A 26,642-nucleotide genomic window follows, 5' to 3' on the forward strand; every position below is an offset into this window, starting at 1 on the left:
TGATAACAAATTTAAAGGATATATATATGTGTATGTATGTTGGCGAAATCAGACCCCAAAAGAAAATTTTTAAAAGGGAAGACAACTGAACCAAAACTTCCTAAAGCAAAAGCTTTTCTGAAGACACCATGGTTATTAATCCATGATTTGAAGTCACAACTCAGTGGTTTGAAGCCACAACTCAGATCCACTCTTCTCTGCCCAAAAAAGGTCCTGTGCATATGGTCAGCTGCTCTGTAGAAAACATCGCATTGGGGTGAAGCTGTCATGCACATCACTCTATGTTTTATTTTTGTGTTGGTGCTTTTTCGTTCACACCAGGTGCATGTTCCTGGCAAGGACCAGTGGCTTTTTTTATCCTAGGCTCAGCACCAAGTGCCCATGTGATGGATTTGCACGTACTTTGAATCACTCGCGTGAATTTGCATGGTGGTTAACTGTAAAGAATCTGTCACCAGACTTGCATGCAGATCTCCTGCAGATGCATGCGGGAGTTGGCGGAGATGTACAAATTCAGAGGCAGGTGACTTGAATATTGTAAGGCGTCTTTGGCCACTTTCTTGTCTTCAAATGTAATAGTCATGTTGAAAGCAATAATATTTCCTGCTCTGAAAATCGAACGCATGCTTCATTTTATTATGTTCATCCCCAACTTTATGATTTCTTTTGGCAAAATGTGTTTTTTTTTTTCAGGAAAGAACATGAAATAGTTTTTTTAGAAACCAAAGCACTTAGATAAATACATTTGCTTTCATGAAAACAAAGCTTTAAGATAATGTTTTTACTCAAGACAGTGCTTACCGGTATATTCATTATTCCCTACTTAAATGACTAGTACATGAAAAAAATGTTGTCGGTCTTGTATGTTGAAACACATTTGGAGCCTAATTATTAATTTGTTCATTTTTTCTCCCTGTTTCACTTCTTTGTTTCTTTTGTTATCCATTTCAGTATTTAATTTTTACAAGGGAGGAGGGAAATTGTAACATACTTATGTGAAAGGACTGGTTAAACAGGATTAGAGGTTTAATTTCATCAGGGCCCAAACCATGACATAGAATGAGTGTCATTTAAAAATTGTCAACATCTGGCAAAGATGAACTTGTGGAAATGCATGGCTGCCCAAAGTGAGAAACCAGAGTTGTGTCAAATATGGGTTGCTGATGAGAGTAGGAAAGTGGTGCCCTTCCTCTTTTGTGCATTCTCATTTGGACAACCTAGCATTGATCTCTTGTCCTTTGTGTTACCCTGACTTAATTTTCATCTCAAGAATTGTAGCCTCAACCCAAGCTGTGTTGTTTCTACCATACAGTACAATACAGATGGCCCCATGCACATTTTTCCAATGAACAGAAAACAAGAGGACAATGGGGGCCTATAGATAAGGATTCTGTAAGATGTTGCCATGGTAGTTTTTACTCTTCTGCCAACCCCACAGGTTCAAATCTTTATGCCCCCTTCCTGCATCCTGTTCTCAATTCTGTTTGTCTCTTTCTCTCTCTGCGATCTGTTCTGTATTTCCTGAACTGCATGTTATCCACTGCAGAGAAGGTTTAACTGTGTAGACAACTCACGTGCCTATACCTTTTTATCACTTCCACAGATTCTCACAATTCATATTTGTTTTATGATTATTTCATGTAAAGAAAGGAGTCGTTTTTAAAAAAGAAGAAAAAATATATTTGGGGCAGGATATGAACAAAAGGAGCCCCGATGGCTCAGTGTGTTAAAGCGCTGAGCTGCTGAACTTGCAGACCGAAAGGTCCCAGGTTCAAATCCCGGGAGTGGAGTGAGCGCCCACTGTTGCTCCAGCTTCTGCCAACCTAGCAGTTCGAAAACATGCCAATGTGAGTAGATCAATAGATACCGCTCTGGCGGGAAGGTAATGGCGCTCCATGCAGTCATGCCGGCCACATGACCTTGGAGGTGTCTATGGACAATGCCGGCTCTTCGGCTTAGAAATGGAGATGAGCACCAACCCCCCGAGTCAGACATGACTGGACTTAACGTCAGGGGAAACCTTTACCTTTACTTTTATGAACAAAAGGACAATTTAGTAACATTTTGAAATGCAAACTAGATGCAATTTTTATGTTTGGTATGTGTGTGCGAGAGAGGGAGAGAGAAAGAGTCAGAGAGAGATGGAGCAATGAACTTATCAATCACTTTTACCACGCATAGACATATAGGTACAAGTCTTTCAAATATGCTATATATTTAACTCTAAAAACAAACACACAGTTTAATGAGTCCTGTGTGCTGTGAAGCAGTCTTTTTTACTTTGACAGGACTTCCCTGGAATAAATGGCTGAAAGATAACAGATGATATCACAGTAAGGAGCTACTAAATCCCCTCTCGTTTTATTATTTTTACCAGAGATGGAAAGTTACTCCTCTAGGATAAGAACAGGGTAACATTTGCATTCTGTTTAAAAAGCTGCAGATTTTCAGGTCTTATTGAGAGACTTTTGAGAAATTCTTTAACAGAGCACTAAAATAATGGAAAGTCACTTAGGTTTGAGGCGATACTCAAGGTACTGAGGACTAGACTTGTGCACGGATCCGTTTTACTTCAGCCAAACTTCTTCGGCCCTACCAGATGCCCATAACGGCAAAGGTCCAGCTGTCAAGTATTCCAATCTGTAAAAGGACCACATGGCAGCCGATTATGGCTCTTCCTCTCCTGTTCAGCATCACAGTTGTGTCCTGGCTTCACTGTATTTTTTTGGCTTGGCATCTCTCTTGAAACTTTTTTATTTTCCTTTATTTTCTTGGGGATTTTTTATTTAGTGGGACTGGTTGGGAACATGCGGGATGGGTGGGTGGTTTGTGCGTTTAGGGACTTGGAGAGTCACCCTTTTACTTCTAAAATATTTCTCAATAGTGGCCCCCCAGCTGTGGAACTCCATAGTAATATCAGACAAGCCCCCTCCCTCCTAGCCTTTAGAAAGAGAGTAAAAACATGGCTGTGGGAGCAGGCCTTTGATAAACAGTGCAGTGCAATAATTTTATCTGGAGATCGTGCAATGGATTATGGAACGGCTTTAGACCTTGTCTTTGGATGATGTGTCTCATATTGGAATGTATTTTAATTATGTTTTTATTATGTTTTAATTTTAATACTTTTATTCATGTCTGTGTTTTATGCCCAAGGCACTGCACACATGCTGTTTGTAAGCCGCCTTGAGTCCTCCTCGGGGTAGAGAAAGGCAGGATATATTGTAAATAAATAAATACATAAATAAAAGATAATAATTATTATTAATAATAGTAATCCCAGCAAACAAAAAGAAAAGCCTCATTCTCAGAAAGCTACTCCAGAAGAGTCTCACTTATCCAAGCCTCGCTTATCCAAGCCTCTGGATTATCCAAGCCATTTTTGTAGTCAATGTTTGCAATATATCGTGATATTTTAGTGCTAAATTCGTAAATACAGTAACTACAACATAACATTACTGCGTATTGAACTTTTTCTGTCATATTTTTTGTATAACATGTTTTGGTGCTTAATTTGTAAAATCATAACCTAATTTGATGTTTAATAGGCTTTTCCTTAATCTCTCCTTATTATCCAAGATATTCGCTTATCCAAGCTTCTGCCGGCCTGTTTAGCTTGGATAAGTGAGACTCTACTGTACCACCGAGTTATCTCTCCTCTGGAGTAGAAAGTAGAAACAACTTTAAGGAAGCATTAAACCCAAAGCAGAAAGGCATGAGAGGGAAAAAGGCAGGCAGAGCCTGCAGTGCAAATCAAAAGAAAAGAGAGGGCTTTTTAAAGGAAGCCCAGAGGATAGCTCCGGGTCAACACTCTTCCTTCCCAGTGGGAAGTTGGAAGCCTCCTTAAAATGCCTTAATGGAAAGTTGTATGCAGGGAGAGAGCACACACACTACCTGTCTCTAGAGTATAAACAACTTTAAAAGGTAAAGGTAAAGGTTTTCCCCTGAAGTTAAGTCCAGTCATGAGAACCCTGGGGGTTGGTGCTCATCTCCATTTCTAAGCCGAAGAGCCGGCATTGTCCGTAGACACCTCCAAGGTCATGTGGCCCAGGTCTCCTCTACAGACCAAAGAGAAAGGATCACAGAAAGAGTGGTATCTTAACTTCGATGTTTTTAAACCCAGGTCTTAATGTAGGACATAAGGACAAATTATTCAATTGCCTAAAATAATGGGAAGAGAAGCCTGGGGAGCCCCCCTCATTGCTTCCAATAAGCCTGATCTAGCTGTATTTTTTGGCTGCGGTCCAAAAACTCCATCCGGCTGCGCGCCTATTTTCGGGAGGCATGTGAAAACAGATATGGGGGTCTACCGGTATCTGGCCAGCAGAAACAGACTGAGGTTCAGCTGAAATGCACAAGCTACAGAGGACTCACTAATATTAAATAACCAAAATGAGAAACATTTATATTTATATTGGTAAATAAAGTAATATGATAGATCTCCAGTTATGGAAGTAATGTGATATGGAAAAACTGGAGATGGGGGAGATTCTAATTATGGATTTAATTCTTTTGGTCGCATGAGCAGGCATCACTGAAAGTTACACCTATATATGGGTGTGTGTCTTGGCTGAGAGCCCCTCATCTTCCCTTCCTTCCTCATCTTCCATTCCTTCCTCATTTTCCCCCAATTGCTATGAATGGGTGCCCAGCCTGCAAATGGGTAGGTTGAACAGGAAGGGGGTGAGGATGAATGCAATTACACCTGGGAGAACTTTACTAAATATGTTTCAGGATCTTAGTCATTGTCTTTAGCCACCTGGCTGTACTGCTTCTTACAAACTTAGTACAAGGTTGTGAAGACAAGTGGTTATTATTAACTCAGAAAGATACTGTATTTCTTTTTTCTTAAGAAGAGTTAGATAATCGTGCTCTAAAGATAAGCAAGTAAAGAAACAGATTTAAAAATGGCTTTTAGAGTCATCGCTTTTTACATTGCCCGAAAACTCAATGGCAACCAGTAGAGTGATTCTAGAATAGGTCTGAGGAATCTTTCAATTCAGGACACAGTGTCCTTGAGGACTGATAATGCCAGCAGTCTTAGCTCATTTTAACATACAAGCCAGCCCTCATTTGTTCATCATGAATCATTGCCTATCTCCTCTTGTGTGTCGGCCTTGCTTGATAAAACTTGCACAAATCAAGTAGAAATTGATCATTCACCAATTATATAAGTCAACAATAAGTACAATCCATTGACTCTATAGATCTACTCTAGTTGGGATTAACAATTGGATGGAGATCCCAGTCTACATTATTACTTACCACAAACTTTAGCAAAGGGAAGGAAAGAAAGCACCTTCATTAGCGACAGATAAAATATTTTGTCTAAAACAGCTAGGTTATATAGAAACTGATGATATTTTAAAAGGATCTGAAAATCTATATTTCCCTAGTATATTTTTGGAAGTGATCCCGGCAATGCCTGAGGCATTTTTTAAAACTTACCCCGAGGCAGCACAAAATAGTCAACGATTCCTAAGGATTAAAATAGTCAAGTGTTCTTAATGACTAAGCATATCTATCATTAGCTAGTTTTGCGAGGTTTCAGAGGAGAGAAGAACAGAGTAACAGCTGTTGGCCTAGATAAGATCATTTGTTCATAGCATTAGTGCCTGAAAATATTGTAAAAACTTACTCCATTTGATAAAATATTTCCACTGTGTGACCACATTATCAGACACAGTTTATGAAGTCTGTTTTCCTCATAGTGTCCTTTTAATCAATAGATATTATATGCATAATCAGTGTGTACCATGAAGGTAAACAGTCCACAGGTCTTATAGTCAATCTAATGAAACTTGGCTCAGTCTTCTCTCAACGTGTGCCCAACTTACCTGTATTGCAAAGGGCCAAAAGCAATAGGAGCTATTGTCAAAGACATTTGGAGGGTACCATATTTGGGGAAACTGAGATCAATATACTAAAGGTATGGACAGCCTAAAGATAGGAAGATCCTCGAAGGCCCAACTAGGGCATTAGAAGAGCCACTTTGGATCAGACCAAAGACCTATGTTATCCAAAGCCCTGTTTATGGAGTGACTAATCAATTCGGAAATGAAAATATCACCAGTAAGAGATGAGGTGTAACTATACCCTCCATTTCACATTACCCAGCTATTGATACACAGAGGCACAATCCCATTGATCATCAAGGTTATATTTAACTATCCAGGATGCTTCCAGAGTACTGGGAAGCAAGGAACTGAACTTTTTTGACAAACCAGATTTTTTTGTGCCAATAATTTAAGTTTTCTTACCAGCCTCCCACATCTGTTAGTAAAATATAATTTATGGTATATCTACACTGCAAAATTAATGAGATTTGACAGGCACCACTTTTAACTGCCACAACTAAATGCTATGAAATCTTAGGATTTGTAATTTGATGAGGCACCAAGAGTCTTTGGCAGAGAAGGTTAAATAATAATAATAATAATAATAATAATAATAATAATAATAATAATAATAATACTGCTGGCATTATAAATTGGACACAGGGAGAACTGGACAATTTGGACAGAAAAACAAGAAAACTCATTTATTTATTTATTTATTTCGTGTCAAAAGCATTACATAACAAATACATTTAAAAATGATGAAGAAAAAAAATAATAGATGAAAACTCATGACCATTCATCATTTACTGCACCCTCACAATGATGTTGACTGGCTATATCTGCCTAGAAGATCAGGGGGCAGAGAACTCTTACAAGTAAAACAAGCAGTCAAAGAAGAAGAACATGCCCTGGCAGGATATGTAAAGCAAAGCGAAGAACCGGCTTTGATTGAAGTCAAAAATCAGAAACTCCTCAAAGCACAGCAGACAAAAAACCAGTACAAGAAAACCGCACTACAAACTAGAGCTGACAGCTGGCACAACAAAACATTGCATGGAAAGTTCCTTGACAAAATTGAAGGAAAATCTGATAAGGAGAAGACCTGGCTATGGTTCACGAATGGGACACTGAAGAAGGAGACAGAAGGCCTGATCCTTGCAGCCCAGGAGCAAGCCATCAGAACAAATGCAATTAAGGCCAAGATCAAAAAATCAGCTGATGACCCAAAAGGCAGACTGTGCAAGGAAACTGACAAAACCATTGATCATATCCTCAGCTGCTGTAAGAAAATCGCACAGACAGACTACAAACAGAGGCACAACTATGTGGCCCAAAGGATTCATTGGAACTTATGCCTCAAGTACCACCTCCCAGCAGCAAAGAACTGGTGGGATCACAAACCTGCAAAAGTATTGGAAAATGAGCACGCAAAGATACTGTGGGACTTCCGAATCCAGACTGACAAAGTTCTGGAACACAACACACCAGACATCACAGTTGTGGAAAAGAAAAAGGTTTGGATCATTGATGTTGCATCCTAGGTGACAGTCGCATTGACGAAAAACAACAGGAAGAACTCAGCCACTATCAGGACCTCAAGATTGAACTTCAGAGACTCTGGCAGAAACCAGTGCAGGTGGTCCCGGTGGTGATGGGCACACTGGGTGCCGTGCCAAAAGATTTCAGCCGGCATTTGGAAACCATAGACATTGACAAAATTATGATCTGCCAACTGCAAAGGGCCACCCTACTGGGATCTGCACACATCATCCAAAAATACATCACACAGTCCTAGACACTTGGGAAGTGTTCGACTTGTGATTTTGTGATATGAAATCCAGCATATCTATCTTGTCTGCTGTGTCATAATAAAATAATAATAATAATAAATATTAAGACCTTGTAAAATTCCAACAACTATAATTCCATTGTATTATGCCAAAGCAGTTAAAATGATATCAATCTACATTGATTCTACAGTAGATGAACCTTCGTATTAGAGCTGCAGCTTTTATTTACATCACTTTTACCCCGCCTTTCTCTCCGAGGAGACTCAAAGCGGCTTACAGTAAATAGGCAAAAATGCAATGCCTAAAAACAATGTAAAAACAACAATTCATATAAAACAATCTACAAAACAACAGTTCATATAAAACAGGTACCATTACAAAATAAAATTACATTATATAAAATTTTAAGAATGTCCAAGATTAAAATCCATTCATCCAGAATCCTCAATAAGTCTTCGTACAGGTCATGTAAAGTCCATGTTCTTATTCATTAAAAGCTTGTGTGCACAACCATGTCTTTAAGGCTTTCCTGAAGCCAAGGAGAGTTGGTATCTGCCGTATGTTGCTGGGGAAGGTGTTCCACTGCCGAGGAGCCACCACCGAGAAGGCCCTGTCCCCCGTTCCCACCACCCTTACCTGCGAGGCTAGTGGGACCGAGAGCAGGGCCTCCCCCGATGATCTAAGAGTTCTAGAAGGCTCATAGGGGGAAATACGTTCGGACAGGTAAGATGGGCCAGAACCATTTAGGGCTTTGTAGGTCAAAACCAGCACTTTGAATTGGGCTCGGTAGCATATCGGCAGCCAGTGGAGCTGGCTCAGCATGGGAGTAGTACGCTCCCTGTAAGCCGCTCCTGTTATTAGTCTGGCTGCCGCCCGTTGTACTAGTTGGAGCTTCCGAGCCGTCTTCAAAGGCAGCCCCAGTTTTAAATAACTGAGAGGTATTGACTAAGGCTCCTGCCAACCTAGAAGTTCAAAAAACATGCCAATGTGAGTAGATCAATAGATACTGCTCCGGCGGGAAGGTAACGGCGCTCCATGCAGTCATGCCGGCCACATGACCTTGGAGGTGTCTACAGAAAACGCCGACTCTTCGGCTTAGAAATGGAGATGAGCACCAACCCCCAGAGTCAGACATGACTGGACTTAACGTCAGGGGAAACCTTTACCTACCTATTGACTAAGGAATGTAGGAAGGGTGGAATTACAATTATAAGACACTGTTTCATTCTTTAGCAAGGATATGTAGTGAAGCAACGTGGTGTAACTGTATTAATTCTAAAGAGAAGTGATTCTTGACCTGTGAGTCCCTGGATGTTTTGTCCTTCTACTCCCAGAAATCCTAACAGCTGGTAAACTGGCTGGGATTTCTGGAAGTTGTAGGCCAAAACACTTGGGGACCCATGGGTTGAGAACCACTGCTATAGAGGATCTTTGCACCCTTACATAAGTATTCTGATGTCATACCCAGCAGCACCCTCACTGTAGATAAGGAATTCTTGGCCTTGCCTGGACTTTAATTTCCAGGAGCTCTATCCAGTATGCTCAGTGGTGGTGGATATGGGATTTATAGTCCAAAATATCTGGAAGACTAAATGCCCCTGGGCACTGCTTCATTAAGTCTGCTATGCCTGTAGGATCCCAGGCAATACACATTCCCATAAGCAAACTGGATTGGCTGTAGCTGGATTCCCTTTTGCAGGAATGAGCAACTTACCTGGCTGTCTCCTAATTCTACCTCCAAGGTATCATTATTTAGTTTGTTGGCTAAGGATGATGGGAAATACAGCCCAAAAATATCTGGAGAGACCTTTATTATTTTATTGAGATGCACATAAAAGTCCCCATTGTAAATCACAAAGTAATATACAGTCATGTTACTGCCATGGCATGGCATTTCATAGGGGTATTGCATGCTTGCAGAGCAAACAAAACAGCCTCAGAAAAACATCATTAGGCAATGTGGAGGGAAAGGGACCTGATAAATTCCTACCGGATAAAGTAATTTTGCATTCAGCAGTAACCAGCAGTAACAATTTTGCTCTCAGTAGTAATGTTAGAACTCCATCCAGTTCTAAATAAAGTTCAACCCCTTCAAATACAGATGACAAATTTCATCTCAGGTAGATTGTGTTTTGTAGTCCTTTTAAGGTCAAATAGCTACTCTGGGGTGTCCCCAACACAATAAGTTCAAGAATAATAACAGAACACAGTAGAAGTGGCATTCACAAGGGTGACTAGATTTGCAAAAAAGGAAATGTTATTTCTGTGATAAATGCCCTCACCCTTCATGGTGTGCCAAATACCTTGCAGCATGGTTTCAGGCATTTTTACTTAGAGAACTAAATTACATTCATTTCACATAGAAAATAGTCTTGTGCATTTGTATGGAATCGCTATCCGTTTTGTTTCATTTCGCCCCGTTTTCATTTTTGTTTGCCGCTTCTGAAAACAGGGTGCCTATTCGGATAGGCACATCCCATTCGGATAGGCACATCCGAATCTGAAAGAACAATTTTTTTTTTACCATTGGCAGAAATAGGAAGGCTTCCAAGGCCCGCCATCCCCTCAACTTTGAAGCTAGAGGGGTGAAAATTGCCATACATGGAGCCCTTTTAGCCCACTTATTGACCCCTTTTAGCCCACCAACTTTTAAAAAGTTTTCTAAACAGAGAAGGTAGAAGCCCAACAATTTCTTTCCTTCGAAATATATTTGTTTTTGTTTTTTTAAAATAACCCAATACTACCCAGGGGGAGGAAAAAGGGGAATTAAGAATTAAGAATAAAAATTTAAAGATTTAAATATATTACAGTACAGCAAATAGAAGCTACAGAGATCCCCTTCTTTCTCCGATCCCCAAAGCCCTGCATGTGCTACCCAGCCAAACCCATCCCACCCCAGCCCTTCAAAAATCCCAGTCCCCTTCCCTTCAAAGAAAGAATAAAAATAGAAGCCAAGCAGCCAAGCTTGGGGAAAAAATAAAATATAAACAAATCTCTTTCCCCTGGAAGGAAGGCAAGGGAAGAGGTAAGGCAACAAGGCAGCAAGCAAGCAAGTAAGCACACTAGCACAGAGAGACTGAGTGAGCTGAGCGAGCAGCAACAAGCCAGGCAGCCTGCCAGCACCAGCAAATCCCACACTCACAATGGGCGCTTTGGGGGCGGCTGCCCCATTAAATACCCTGGCAACATCACAGTTTCCTTGGTCTCTGATTGCCCAAAAGCCCTAAACATCACCACCTCCTTCTCTGACGCATGTGGAAGAACTCCCTGCGCCACATGAGGAAAGCCACACGGCCTGAAAACCAAACAAAGAAACAGAAAGCACACAACTTTCTCTTTCATTTCACCTTTTATTTCATCCTTAAATTTTTCTCTTTCATTTCATGTCATCCGAATGGACGGTGTGTAATGAAAACCCAAATGGAACAAATACTGTGCACACCTCTAATAGAAAACTGTGCATTAGAAATGGGCACCCTCATTCACTCCTATGAAGGATTTGTTTGCTTATTTATTGGAGTGTAACATCAAGAATTCTGCAGCCAACACATAATCCAGAAAGAAAAAGTAACTTCATCATTATGTATAAATTCAAAGTTTGTTGTGAAACTACAAGTCATTTCTCTCTTATGGTGCTCTACCATTAATCTATCCTAGGATTTTCTTGTTGAATATTCTTCAAAGAGTGTTTGCCTTTGTCTTTCTCTGAGGCTGGGCATTTCTGACTTGCCCAAAGGTTTGGGTTTTCATAGCTATATTGGGATTCAGATTCTGGTCTTAAGAAATCTTAGTACAGTATTCAAACCATAGTACCACACTGGTGCATGACTCAAAAATGATTTAAAGCATAAATAATAATTGCAAGGAAATAAGTTCCTTGGTAATTCATTCAACACATGGATATAAGATTGCCATTTTCCATGTATAACTGAGTAAAAAAAAAGTCATTTGTAACGTATATGACTAGCCCAGTGATGGCCAACCTATGACACGCCTAGCCATTTTTGCTGACACGCTGCCGCATGCAGATTGATTGGATGACTAATGTCTTTTGTGGCCAAATTTGGTGTGATTTGGTCCAGTGGTTTTGTTGTTTACTCCATGGGAATTATGCACATTACATACATACATACATACATACATACATATATATATATAATCATTCTATTATTATTCTATTGTTATTGTAGTATATTATTATATTATTACTATTATATTATTATATTATTCATTATTCATGACTACATTGAAACTACAATAGAGAGAAATCAATGTGGAAACTGCAAGAGGTACCATAGATTGTTGTACATAGAAATAATTGTAGTAAATTGTTTTTGATTTATTAAATACAGTTATATATTACAATTATATTTTTGTTATTTAAACTATATATATTGTGAAATTATGGTTCTTTTCTCGAAGTGACACACCACCCAAGTCATGCTAGGTTTTTTGGTGAATTTTGACACCAAATGCAAAAGGTTGCCCATCATTGGACTAGTCTATACAATACTGGTGTCCATGTATGGCATAGCATAATAATACTGTGCAACTTGTACAAGGGTAAAGAGCTAATGACCTTGTTACTGAGTATTAGCATAGCTTCAGGCGGGACATTAGTAGTTGTCCAAAACATTTACTCTGGTAACAGGAACTCATTGCTCAGGTTGGTTAGATATGCTTGTCCTTTGTGTCTTAGGAACCACTTTTTATTTTGATATTCCCTTTAGCCTTTTTGTAGGCTTCTTCTGACTCAGAGTGGTGACTCGCAGTGGTCATTGGTCTAATAGGATAGACATTCCTGATACTTGGTCCACAAACTAATGGCACTTATTGGGCTTGTCCCCATGTGAGCCGCCCCGAGTCCCTTCGAGGAGATGGAGGCGAGATACAAAAATAAAGTTATTATATATTATTCCTGAGCACAGATGTTATTTAGGGAAAATACAACAGGGAGCAACAGTGTCTTCGACCAGATTTTGTTACTTCTCAGATATGACTTATCGTTAGCCATTTTAATTGGTTCAGCACCCTGAATGGTTTGATATAACTAATGGAGCTATAGACAACTATTCATTGAAAAGACGACACGTTTTGGTGGGCTGGCTATAGATCTCGTAGGAAATCTGAAAAGTTTGGGATGAAATTCATTTAACTGGAAACTTCTGTTACTGGGGTAGTGATTTTAAGTGATTATTTCTTTTCTCTCTCTAGTTTATCCTGTTGCTGTTGTTGTTTGTGCCTTCGAGTGGTTTCTGACTCATGAGAACCTTATCATAAAGTTTTCTGGGGTAGAAATGTGTGTAACTTGCCCACGGTCACTCAGTGGGTTTCCATGACCAAGCAGGGAACCAAACCCTGGTCTCCAGAGTCATAACCCAATGCTCAAGCCACTGCACTATGCTGGCTCACTTTGCCCCCCCCCCCCAAAAAAAAAGTAAGGATTGGGAGACTCACTAACCAAATGGAGGGTACACTAAGAGTAAGGAAATTAGAGAAAATCATACCACATTGGCCAAAATTCTAACTAGTCCTGAGAAGAGTAGAGCCTTTGAATCAGTAAAATTTATGTATCTGTTGACTCAGCTTTCAGCACTTGATTCAATGGGTCTGCTCTAGTTGGATTAACCAACAAGACTCTAGTCATCTTTTTCTTTGGAGGGAAGCTCTGCTGGATCATAGTCCCAGAGGGGAAAAAAGACCTATTGCTTGTGGAATAATGCATGCAAATCCATGTCAGTGCTGAGGAAACACAATAACTCTTTAAAAATTACATACCGTTCTTTCCCTCTGGGAAATTTAATCTTGAATATATTTTAGTTGATACAAGTTGGGTGTATTTTAGTGCTAAAATTTAAAGTGGCACATCTCTTTCCAAGTTCTTAAATTGTTCAATTCTGTTGTAATAATGTTCTCTGTTTTTGAGTTTTTTCCAGCACAAGTTCTGTTGTTTCCTTTCACATCATAGAAACATATCAATCATTTATTTGAGCTCATTTCTTTAATCATAGCTCGGCTTTAGAGATTTTCTGACATCCAAGACAATGGTCACCCATGATGTTGTTACTGCTGTTGGTGAAATTGGGTTTATATTTTTGTTATGAAGCTTTCAGTGCTTGCACAGACCTTTATTGTGCTGAAATGAAACAAAATCTGATTGAAATAATAAAGCATTTAAGTTGTATGACAATTATGTTGTAATCCTGTGCTTGACATGCATTTGAATGTGACACACTTTTAAAACAATAGCTAAGTTGACAGCTGAGAGTTATCAAGTACTTATGTATTTTATTTATTTTAAAACAGGACCTCTCTTCAGAGTGCCTATGCATAAATATCTATATTTAAATAAGCTTCTCACCAGACATACATATTATGTAAAGTACCAAATATATGAGATACACAGGATATGAAATATGTTCCAAAAGAGATCCAAAAAACAGACCTCACATAATCATTTGTTGAGACTGAGCTGGGGAAGTTACTTCCTTACTATACAAAATCCCAGAATACTTGTATCAACACAAAAACAAGATAGTCTATGCACAAAGAAAATATGTCCAAATAGCATATAGTATTATTAAAGTTCCCCGTACAAAGCTCAATTTGGCAGTACCAGACAAAATGAAAAGGAGCAACAGCTCTAACACAAAAGTTATCCAAGTCTGATATTGGTTCCAATGTATTTGGCTTCAGGGATACAAAGTCAATGAAAATATCTTCCAAACAAAGTAAACAGACGGTTGGTCATGTTACTGTATACTGGAATGAAGAAAATAAAGATGGAGCACCGCTCTCAAGAAGGTCTTTGCAAGTAAAGTCCAAATAAAGTCCCAAGTCTACAGGGGTTCCCAGGTATTTTTGTACCCTGTTTCGGGGAGAAAATCCCCTTCTTCAGGAGTTGGTATACTCAGCAACAGTGAACTTATATCTAAAACAAAACATAGAGTAACAAGTATTTTACCAGCAGTATTAACAGAAGTAAAGGTAACCCATATCCCTGAAGCCTATATACATTGGGACCAATATCAGACTTGGATAACTTTTGTGTTAGAGCTGTTGCTCCTTTTCATTTTGTCTGGTACTGCCAAATTGAGCTTTGTACGGGGAACTTTAATAATACTATATGCTATTTGGACATATTTTCTTTGTGCATAGACCATCTTGTGTTTGTGAAGTTACTTCCTTACACAGCCCACCTTCCATTTCTACTGTAGTTAGAAGTTCAGGACCCCTGTGAAGGTGAGAAAACACAGAATAAAAACATTGGGTTTTTTTTTTAACCTGAGAGAACATTTCTCTAGTCATTTGTAGATCATCCAGTTCAGCACTATAGTTGCCTTCCAAAGATTCCTCCAGAGAGAACATATTAATCAAATCTGCGGATAATCAAATCTGCAGAAGTGAAACCTGCAAATGTAGAGTGTTGACAGTATTAATTTGTTGCATGTAACTAGCATTGCTTTGAAGCATATCTCATTACCCTTGTTTGTTATTTAAAGAGTAGCTCATAATTCACAAGTTGCTTTTAGTTAATTTAGCCTTCTAAAATTAAGGAGGGAAAGCCCCCAAATTACTTCCCCAAAGACACAATAACAATAACAATAATAATAACATTTTTAGAAGAACCACTAGTAATGTTGCTATTAGAAACATGTTATTTCCAAGCTCTGGTTTCAAATGAAGTTAGAACCCATTTCTCAGTCCCAGGTGCAAAATTAGGCCACAATGTCTCCGCCACAGCTGCTTGTGCCAAAAAGGGCAACACACCAGCACAATGATGAACTGCCTTTGTCTAATGCACAGTAATTCCCTTTCAACACCAGCTTATAAAAATAGATATATCTTACTCTGCAAATGCTACCTATTATACCCAAGATAGCATTTTATATAATAACTGAGGAATAACTTAGTTACATTCTGATGTGATTGAAGGCTGCAAAGCACAGGCTGTACGTTGATCTCCAACTCATCCATCATGTTTTACTCTTAGGAGTCAGTTAAGATACTTCTGCCACTTCCATAAGAACAGATTAGGAAGGGTTTTCAAGATCCACAAATATCCTCACCAGTGGCAAGCATATCTTTTGACCTAACAAGAATTTTTGTTCTAAGAGCCAGTGGGACATCAGAGGCAATTGGGGCCAATTTAAACTGAAGATTGAGTGTGTCTTTGAATTTAACATGTACATTCAACCTTCTGTAAGAGTTGAAGGGAGAAAAAAAATCATTACTAAGTTTGCAGCTGGGAGATCTTAACTTGAAGCAGCCCAAATAAAATCACTTTGAAAAAAATCCTGCATTCTTTTGAATGGAGAATTTTCTCTAAATGCAAACAGCAAAAAACAGGGAGAACTTTTTTCAAAGACAGTAGCAAGAGAGCCCCGGTGGCGAAGTGCATTAAAGCGCTGAGCTGCTGAACTTGCAGACTGAAAGGTCCCAGGTTCAAATCCCGGGAGCGGCTTGAGCGCCCGCTGTTAGCTCCAGCTCCTGCCAACCCAGCAGTTCGAAAACATGCCAATGTGAGTAGATCAATAGGTACTGCTCTGGCAGGAAGGTAACAGCGCTCCATGCAGTCATGCCGGCCACATGACCTTGGAGGTGTCTACAGACAACGCCGGCTCTTCGGCTTAGAAATGGAGATGAGCACCAACCCCCAGCGTCAGACATGACTGGACTTAACGTCAGGGGAAACCTTTACCTTTATAGCAAGAGAGAAAGGGTTCCATCCCACTTCCTGCATGCTTCAGTCCCCAAAATGACCAAATACAGACACTACTACCAGCAATTGTACATTTTTAAAAGTATTGCATATTAAATGCAGATACTTTTAAGCATATGTCTAGTTATAACTGCTTGTTGCTTCTTTGCACCTCTGAATTGAGCACCAGCAGAAATGCGACCAGTGCTGTCAAAAATCTTTGGCTCCCTGAAATTGCATCTTCCTTTATATATCCTGAAAGCGCTGAGCTGCTGAACTTGCAGACCGAAAGGTCCCAAGTTCAAACCCCGGGAGCAGTGTGAGCAGCCCCTGTTAGCTCCAGCTCCTGCCAACCTAGCAGTTCGAAAACATGCCAATGTGAGTAGATCAATAGGTACCCCTCCGGCCGGAAGGTAAGGGCGCTCCATGCAGTCATGCTGGCCACATGACCTTGGAGGTGTCTATGGACAACGCCGCTTCTTCGGCTTAGAAATGGAGATGAGCACCAACCCCCAGAGTCAGACATGATTGGACTTAACGTCAGGGGAAACCTTTACCTTTTTACTTATATATCCTGCAACAATGCAGGTACCAAGTAAAGAGGTATCTCCTCTCTCTGCACACACAAAAAATTGTTGCCATACCTTGAATTCTCTCTTGAAGTGAATGACTTCCTGCAGAGACTCTGGTCTTTTCACCTGAATCCTAGTGAAGACATTAGCAGCTTGCTTTTTGACTTTTGAAGATACTGCATCCTCCTTTTTACAAAGTATTTGGGAACACAGAGATTTTTTTTATCCACTCTGCAACCAGATACTGCCCTCTAAAAACACAACCATCTCATTAATAATATAAAATCTGGAAGCCAAATTAAAAACAGCAGTTTTTCATGCAAGCCCTTCCAGTGTGGTGCCCTTCCAATGTTTTGGACTGAAACTCTCAAAATCTTATCCAGCATAAGATCAGTGAGGTGAAGCCCAAACCTCTGAAAGCACTACATTGTACAAGGCTGGCTTTGTGGATTCTAGCTAACTTTCTAGTTACAATCCAGTCCACAGATAGATATTTGGACATAATTGTTCTGATTTTATTATGCAAATAGCAGAGATAGAGTTGGCCCCGCTGTATCCATGGGGATTGTTTCCAAAACCCTCGTGGATACCAAAATCCATGGATGCTCAAATTGCAACCCTGACAACCAGTAGCAAAGGGGGCAATCCTGTGTGTCAACCACCTTGGGAAAAGACTCTTCAGTCTCACTCTCTAGAAGGAAGTGTTTCAAAACAGCTTCTGCCAAACTCCTCTCATGAAGCTACCATTGAGCAGTGACAACAGTGGTGATTTTTTATTATTTTCAATCCACGGTTGGAATCCACAGGTGCAGAAGGCCAACTGTATTAAATATATGGTTTCCACAGAAAAGGCTTCTTCACACTACCTGGTTATAAAACTATAATTCCATTCCATGGGATGGATTATGGACCTTTCACACTACACAATTATTGCAAGTTTATGTTCCCAATTAGTTCTGTCATGCTTTGCTAGTTAAGTTATTCAAACACCTTCTAACCAAGAGAGTTGTTACATTTTTAAAAACCTGAGTGCCTCCTCACAGAGCAAGAAAGAGAGATCTAAAGCTGTAGGCAAATTTGCAGTTTAAGTTGTGCTAAACTCTCATCTTGTCTTCATCAGGTCCTAAAGGGATTTCCAGAGTGTTTACAAGCTGATATCTGTCTCCATCTCAACCAAACCTTACTTCAAAACTGCAAAGCTTTCCAGGGAGCCAGTAAAGGTTGTCTCCGTGCATTAGCAATGAAGTTTAAAACCACACACGCACCTCCGGGAGACACGCTTGTTCATTCCGGTGACGTTCTGACTGCGCTTTACTTCCTTTCACGAGGCTCCATTGAAATTCTCAAGAATGATATGGTTGTTGCCATTCTGGGTAAGCCATAGAAGATGTCATTATGTCTGGAAAAGCTGCTGCTGCTGCTGACTCAAAAATAATTTTCTATTTTTAGACAAGATCCAATATTGTAAATGTATGAATGTGAAAGTAAATGAATCAAAATGAAATGTGTACTAAGTAAAAATAGAAAATGCAAGTGTTCTAGATAAAAGATAAGTCAGGCCATACTGTATATACTCATATATAAGTCTAGAAATTTTAGTCAAAAAATGAACTACACAAAAAACTGGATCAACTTATCCACAGGTCAGTGTAAGCACTGCACCTTGATTCTGATATATAAACAAGAAGAAGAAGAAGCCATACTTGTCTCTGACTTGAATAATGAAAGGCAGGAGCTTACCCTGTCCCAGAAGAACTCTAAAGAAGCCTCTACCTTCTTCACCACAATGCCACTTCTGGCATTTCTGAACGCCTAGGTGGACATATGGTGGCAACAGCCAAGGGCAACTGGCCCCCTGTACATCCTGATATTAAAACACATACAAAATAGCAACAAAACACTCTCACTCTCAGTGGGCATTATGACTCACTACTGCAAGGGTCCTTGAGTCCCATCAGGTAGTTGTGCAAACCTTCTTGTGCTTCTCATAACCACTGGCTTGCTTTTGTTTTATTTATTTATGTAACACCATTATTCTAATACAGACAAAAGGCAATTTGCAACATGAATTACAATAGCTTAAAGCAGTGGTTCTCAACCTGTGGGTCCCCAGATGTTTTGGCCTTCAACTCCCAGAAATCATAACATTGGTAAACTGGCTGGAATTTTTGCAAGTTGTAGGTTCAAACACCTGGGGACCCACAGGTTGAAAACCATTGGCTTAAAACCATGTGTTATAACACACACACACACACGCATGCGCATACACATACATATACACACCAAATAGCTAACTTACTAAAACCTAGTACTAAATTAAAGCAGTTTAAAATGTTTTGAAACTACAGTATGACCCCCATATCAATCAGGGATACATCTTCAGACTTTGTATGGATATGTGAAACTGTAGATAATAGCGAACCCTATTGAAATGAAGGCTTTCTGGCCCATCCAATACCATAGAGTCGCAACGGAGACCCTAGAAAATGCCTATAGAGAAGTGGTTCTCAACCTGTGGGTCCCCAGATGTTTTGGCCTTCAACTCCCAGAAATCATAACATTGGTAAACTGGCTGGAATTTTTGCAAGTTGTAGGTTCAAACACCTGGGGACCCACAGGTTGAAAACCACTGGCTTAAAACCATGTGTAATAGAACACACACACACACACATGCGCATGCACATACATATACACACCAAATAGCTATCTTACTAAAACCTAGTACTAAATTAAAGCAGTTTAAAATGTTTTGAAACTACAGTATGACCCCCCCCCTCCCAATATCAATCGGGGGTACATCTTCAGACTTTGTATGGATATGTGAAACTTTAGATAATAGCGAACCCTATTGAAATGAAGGCTTTCTGGCCCATCCAATACCATAGAGTCACAACGGAGACCTTAGAAAATGCCTATAGAGCAGTGGTTCTCAACCTGTGGGTCCCCAGATGTTTTGACCTTCAACTCCCAGAAATCCCAGCCAGTTTACCCAACTGTTAGCATTTCTGGGAGTTGAAGGCCAAAACATCTGGGGACCCACAGGTTAAGAACCACTGCTATAGAGGAAACTGTGTTTTCCTGTTTTTCTTTCTGACTCCAGCAGAAAGGAAAAAATAGAAGAACTAATTCCACCCACAATACTGAGACTCCAGCTCCCTATAGCTTCTGTTCTTTCAACTAGCAGCAGCCAGTAAGGGGTATAGGATTGTTCTGCTGCAAAACCCAATTCTCTTGACTCTTCCTCTCCCTCAGTGGTCACTTATCATCAGCTCTTCCATCTGCCTGTAGAAAGGGACAGATGACCGGAAATGCCTCCTTGATTCCCTGTAGCGGACATGGGGAATATTTGGGGGCCTTTCTGCATCGGGGGAATTTTTTGTAATGTTTTTGTTGATTTTCAGAAAGAAAAGAAAATAGACACCATAAGAATACAAAGGAAAAACACATACAAACCAATCAAACATAACATAATCCAATTAAACAATAAATACAAAGACATTACTTCCTTCCCTCCCTTTATGGTAGAGGTTCTTCCTAAGTCTTCTTGCGTTCCCTTTGGTAAAAAGAAAAACTTAAATACCCAATGCTTATATTTGTTTACAGAAACTATTTATTCCATAAAATATTTCTCTTTCTTTCTCCCATTATTCTAGTTAATTTGTCCATTTTCGTGACTTCTCTTAATTTCAGTTGAGGGTCTGGAGCATTTTGAAACAAAACATTTTTTTTCCACAAATTATGTAAAATTTTGTTTTGACTCCCGAGGGGCCCAGTGAGTCACTTACACATGGCGTAAAGGCCCTCCACCTGCTCTTAGGTATCATTTTGTGTTATTTTGGAGCCAAAGAAAATTACCACTATCTTACAGGCTTTATGTTCTGTAGTCCTTACTCTTTCTCCTCCTCCCATCTAAGGCCACATACCCTTGCCCAATTTTTTAAAAAAACAGAATGAACCATCTATGTTTAGTTCTGGACATTCTAACAAACCTGACTTTGATGAAGGAATGTATTTGCCACAAATATTATACATCTTTCTCTAGCTCCACAGTTCATTGCCAAGGATGCAGAGCTTTCAAAGCTAACATTTAGATAAAGCAATATCACATGCTGTGGCTTTTGCTGGACTCACTCCGATGACCTCTCTACATGATGAAAGAATAAGTGGAAAGATCACGAAGCTATGCGAGCTAGCCTGGCCTCTCCCCAGCAGTGGTTATGTTCCTCACTATCCATACTTCTGTGAACAGGCTTTATACATATGCCAATAAATTGATATTGCGTTTCTTCATATCAGAGAAATTAGGCCAGAGCCAAATAGAAAATGTCACCACACACATATCAGTACTAGCAATGATTGAGGTTCTGATACAAGAGAGGTGCATCATTTCATCCCACCACCATGGGATAAGGCACCCTCCAGCTCAAGCTGTGGGCAAGGGGTTCAAGGAGACATGGACACTGTGGGAGACAGAGTTAACCTGTGCAACTTCACAGCTCCCTTCATATGTTCTTTCAATGCATGGGAAGGCTGTTTTCATTCCTCCTACTTCTGACTGTGTGAGTCTTTTCACAAAATGTAATTGTTGTTGGCATTCTATGCTTTCAAGTCCTTTCTGACCTATGGTCATCCTAAGACCATAGGGTGTTCTTGCCCACATTTGTTCAGAAGAGGTTTTTCATTGTTCTCCTCTGAGGCTGTGCAGCGAAGAGACGTCAGAATGTTTATTTAATTTATATTATTATATTATAACTGCCGCCACCACTTGTAAAGATGTTTATAATGTGGCCACCAGATGTAAAGGTGATTATCCATGCTTGCCACCACTATGGGAAGATATAGCCACTAGCTACTTAGAGATTAGACCTTTAAATTGACAGAAGCTGAGGTGTTTAAAAGAAAAATAACATGTTTTTTTCTTTTCTGTCACAAAGCTTAATGGTTACAGTAACGTTCTCTTTAGAGGCACTTTGGTTAACAGTTGCAAAGTTAGAATGAGGTGTTTCAAACTTCTTAAAATGTCACTTCTTTCTTTACTGCTCTAAACTGCAGTCACCCTATGAATTACAATCAGAGATTATCTGTTCCTCATCAGGAGACAGATTACCTTAAAATAAGTCACCAAACTTATTTTAAATTGACTCAAAAATAAGCATTTAAGTCTCCCTGATCCCTTCAACTGAGGGTCAGTCTTCACTGTACCTCATCAGGGCACAGACTAACTGCTTCTTTTTCAAACCTGCACTTCTCCACCAAAACAGCAGTTAGCTTCGCCCACTTCTACATGGCAACCAACTCATGAGTGCAAAGTAACTGAAATATTAACCCTTTTAAAACGCAATTAAACATGACATCTGTAAACTACAAAATTCACACTTCATTACAGGCTGAGATAATGTGACTTGCCCAAGGTCACCCAGTGGATTTTGTAGCCAAGTGGGGATTGGGACCCTGGTCTCCAGAACCATAGTCTAACACTCAGACCCATTCTACATATAACATCCAAGTTATCTACTTTGAATTGAATTATATGGCAGTGTAGACACATACAATCCAGTTCAAATAAGATAATGTGTATTATCTGCTTTGATTATATGGCAGTGTAGAAGGGACCTCACACCATTACACCTATAGACATCAGTAAATCATGAGCATTGAGTGCATCTCATAGACATTATACACACATACAAGGCATCTCCGGTCTAAACGGTACAATCAAGATGAAACTGTTCCATGTAATTCTGTTGCATGTATAAAGATTGGTTAGAATATGTGTGATTACTAACTACATGATCAGCAATGCTTATTTTAAGGAAATAATAACAGATTGCACGCATGTTTTTTCAGAAAATGTGTGTTTTTTGTTTTTCCCAGGAAAGAGACATATGTAAATTTCCTGTAATTTTTCTCTGTCTTTTTTTCTCTCCCATTACTGCTAAAGGCAAAAATGATATTTTTGGAGAAATGGTACATCTTTATGCAAAACCAGGGAAGTCAAATGCAGATGTGAGGGCTTTAACCTACTGCGACTTGCACAAGATCCAGCGGGAAGACCTATTAGAAGTTTTGGATATGTACCCTGAATTTTCTGACCTCTTTCTCACCAATCTGGAACTCACTTTTAATTTGAGACACGAAAACCCAAAAGTATGTGAAATGTAACTTTTGGATAGTCTCTCAATAGTGAAACACAATGAATATCTTGAAGTTAATAGAATTAAGACTGCATAAGAAGTAAACCATGTTTTTAAAAAGAAAAAGGTAGAACCACTATAATATTGGTTGTTGTAGGAGCCATTGGGCAACAACCTGTCGTCTGAAATGTTAACAGCATTGTAAAACACAGGATTACTTTAATGCTGTTTTAGCTCTGGCTAAATCATATCATATCATAATCTAGTTTTGTGAAAGGGAAATATAGCATGGATACACTTGAAATTTACCATAAAGATCATTCCAGTTTCTTTTAAAACAGAGAGGGGAAAAGAACTGATTTCAGCTATGCATATGCTATTTCATTTAATCTGTAGCAAAGAAGAAAGAGCTAGAGAAATAAAATGAAGAAACTTCTAATTTACTGATCTTATTGTTATGCAGTGCAACTTTGTGTAATTAAATATCATAGCTAATTACAATCAGCTACTTCATTCTTGTTTGGAATAATATACTTCCCAAAAGAGATCTCTTCGATTTATTTGCCTCCAAGCTTATTTCTGAGTTGCAATACTAAATGTACATTCACACCCTCTCATACACACACTGTTTGTGTGTGTTCATGCAGGTTGTCTGTCGAATTATAACAACACCATGAATTTAATAAGATTTTCTTCAGCAAGGAATACTCAGAAGTAGTTTTACCAGTTCCTTCATCTGAAATACAGCCTATACCACCTGGTATTCCTTAGCAATCTCCCATCCAAGAACTAACTAGAGCTGATCTGCTTAGGTTCCAGGATTGGATTGAATCTAGTAACTTTAGGGTATTTAGGCCATATACACAGCAACAAATTATTATTTGGAGTACAAGATGCAAAATGCAATTTAATTAATACTTGCATAGTCATTAACTTCCTCCTTCTTAGACCAATTGCATCTTAAGTGCCACCCAGGCATATAATTTAAACTGTGAGCATTATCCACAAAGGGATTTTGCTTTAGGTTAAAGAAAATTGGAAATCTATAGACATCCAGGGCTTGTTTCTACCAGTATGAGGAGGAGAAGGATGAAGAAGAAGATGCAAAATTGGTCTCCATCTCTCTGAAACTCCTTGAACCATCTAAAACTATTTCAGAGACCAAGGAGATCCCTCCATAATGATATAGAATTTAGATCCAGAGGCTGCAAAAGTCCATTGTCCCCATTTACACTAATAGAGTCTCTCCATCAGATTGCATGCGCATGCATTTAAGTCACCTTTGGATTTATGGAGATCCCATGAATTTCATGGTTCTTTTTAAAAGGCAAGGAATACTCAGAAGTAGATATGAAAAGTTCTTCTCTTTGTGTTTAGCAAAGTTTCCAAAGTTATCCTGTGAAGAATTGTGTAAAGCACTTTCAAAAAAGTCTAATCTATTGCATGTGGATTTTTTGCTTCTCTAGGCTGATCTCACATTAAGGTCACACCCCATGAGTGATTCAGATGGTGATAACAGCAAACCCCGAAGACGGAACTTGTCCTTTGAAAGCGACATTCATAAAGGTAATTACACCTCATTTTTTAAAAATATTGAGTAATGTTTAGTGCATATATATGCACTAAATGTTGTTGTTTGGATAATGACAATGTACAAAAAGGTACTGTGAAAGATGTCCTATTATGTAATGGTGGGGGCCCATTACATAACAGGATACATGGCCTCTTGGGGACACATTGCACAGTTCACTACTTCTGGCATCATTTGTTCAATAGTCCCAATGCTGTAGCTATACATCCTCTCTCCTCAGAATACAAATATTTCACAATAGCCTATTACACTTTGCACAAGTCCATGTATGTCAATATATGATGTTGTAACTTCCCAACAGGAAGCCGATCTCTGGTATCAGCTTACACCATGATAATAGCAAGGAATACAGTAGAGTCTCACTTATCTAACACTCGCTTATCCAACATTCTGGATTATCCAACACATTTTTGTAGTCAATGTTTTCAATAAATCGTGATATTTTGGTGCTAAATTCGTAAATACAGTAATTACTACATAGCATTATTTTGTATTGAACTGTTTTTCTGTCAAATTTGTTGTATAACATGATGTTTTGGTGCTTAATTTGTAAAATCATAACCTAATTTGATGTTTAATAGACTTTTCCTTGATCCTTCCTTATTATCCAACATATTCGCTTATCCAACATTCTGCCGGCCCGTTTATGTTGGATAAGTGAGACTCTACTGTATAAACTAGTTCAATACCATAGAACTTGTGATATTGTCCCAGTTGCAACAGGAAGGCCCAATCTACACTGCCATATAATGCAGTTTGGATTTAACATTATATGGCAGTGTAGACTCATATAATCCAGTTCAATGTAGTTTGGATTTAAAGGACTGGCACTACCCATGAAAAGTCTCAAACGATACCTGTCCCAATACATACATTTATGCTCCATCCCACTAATTCTATAACCTTTAAGCTGAATATCTAATGTGATTTACCTCTTGCTTGGAAGTAAATACCATATTATCAAACAAGCCTACTCCTTCTTCCATATGTTTAAGATCATACTGTTCATTAAACAGTTCTCCATTTTACTGTTTTATAATTGTGATTCCAAGCAGTCTAATTTAAGATGCCCCCAAATTCCTGGTCCTATATAAATTAGGTTTTCCCAGTTTTTAGAACAATATATATCCTAGAACAAAAAAGTGCTTGGCTCACTGTCTTACTGTTTAGTAGATTGACACTACTTTTCTATCAAACAGACAAATCTGAAGCACAAAGCCAAGAGTAGTGGCAAACCTGTCAAGGAAATGCCCCCATGAAATATTTAAGCTACTCCTCACATTCATACACGCAAAATCTGATGACAGAGGTGGCTTGCCTGAATGACCAGTACGACAGATCTGTTAGAGGCATTCTGCTGGGTTGAGATGATCACCATCCCATCCCTCATGCTGTCTGGAGGGTCCATAATCCAACAGAGCAACCTGGAAATAAAACAAAACAAAACAGAGATACAATCCTAAAATCAAAAGGGTCTATATATCAGAATGATGAGTGAAATGACCAGTATTGCAGTGATGACCAGTAATTCTTATCATTACAACCTCCATCACACACAGAGACACACAAGCAAGACAGAGTTCCACTCAGATGATACGTTTTGCTGTGTTAATTTTTGACTCTTTGTACCATGTCAGATGTAAAGTATTATTTGTTGAGAACATCTAGCAATGCCTTTCATCTTCTCAGATTTGAGAGTGGAATACAGCCAGTCAGTTCACTGTTTTTAGTTTGTGAGATACAGGTGAACTGGGCTGGTTTAGTCAACATTTTAACAGCCATATTTTAGTTGAAGCTTTACAACCATCCTGAATAAATAAATAAATAAACTTTATTTTTATATCCCGCCCCATCTCCCCGAAGGGGCTCAGGGCGGCTCACAACAGGGACAATTCCGTAACAACGACACAACATATTTGACAAAAAACTTAAAACATTTCAACGATACACAAAATAAAATAATGGACTATACATTAAAATCCAAGCAGATAAAATCAGAGTAATTAAAAGCAAACCA

General features: G+C 39.1%; 1 protein-coding gene across 11 annotated transcripts in view; it reads left to right on the forward strand.

Annotated features, from left to right (window-relative positions):
• The window catches only part of kcnh7 (potassium voltage-gated channel subfamily H member 7), a 471,529-nt gene that overhangs the window by 403,915 nt on the left and 40,972 nt on the right, over window positions 1-26,642 (forward strand). For 6 of the 11 annotated variants that reach the window (XM_062968035.1, XM_062968190.1, XM_062968155.1 and 3 more), the window contains 3 exons: window positions 18,019-18,273; window positions 22,842-23,047; window positions 24,501-24,600. In XM_062968035.1, the coding sequence (XP_062824105.1) occupies window positions 18,019-18,273; window positions 22,842-23,047; window positions 24,501-24,600 (561 nt within the window). The remainder of the gene's footprint in view (window positions 1-18,018; window positions 18,274-22,841; window positions 23,048-24,500; window positions 24,601-26,642) is intronic. The other 5 variants (XM_062968072.1, XM_062968342.1, XM_062968411.1 and 2 more) reach the window with 2 other exon arrangements.

This window comes from Anolis carolinensis, chromosome 1 (assembly GCF_035594765.1).
Source record: "Anolis carolinensis isolate JA03-04 chromosome 1, rAnoCar3.1.pri, whole genome shotgun sequence".
NCBI lineage: Eukaryota > Metazoa > Chordata > Lepidosauria > Squamata > Dactyloidae > Anolis > Anolis carolinensis.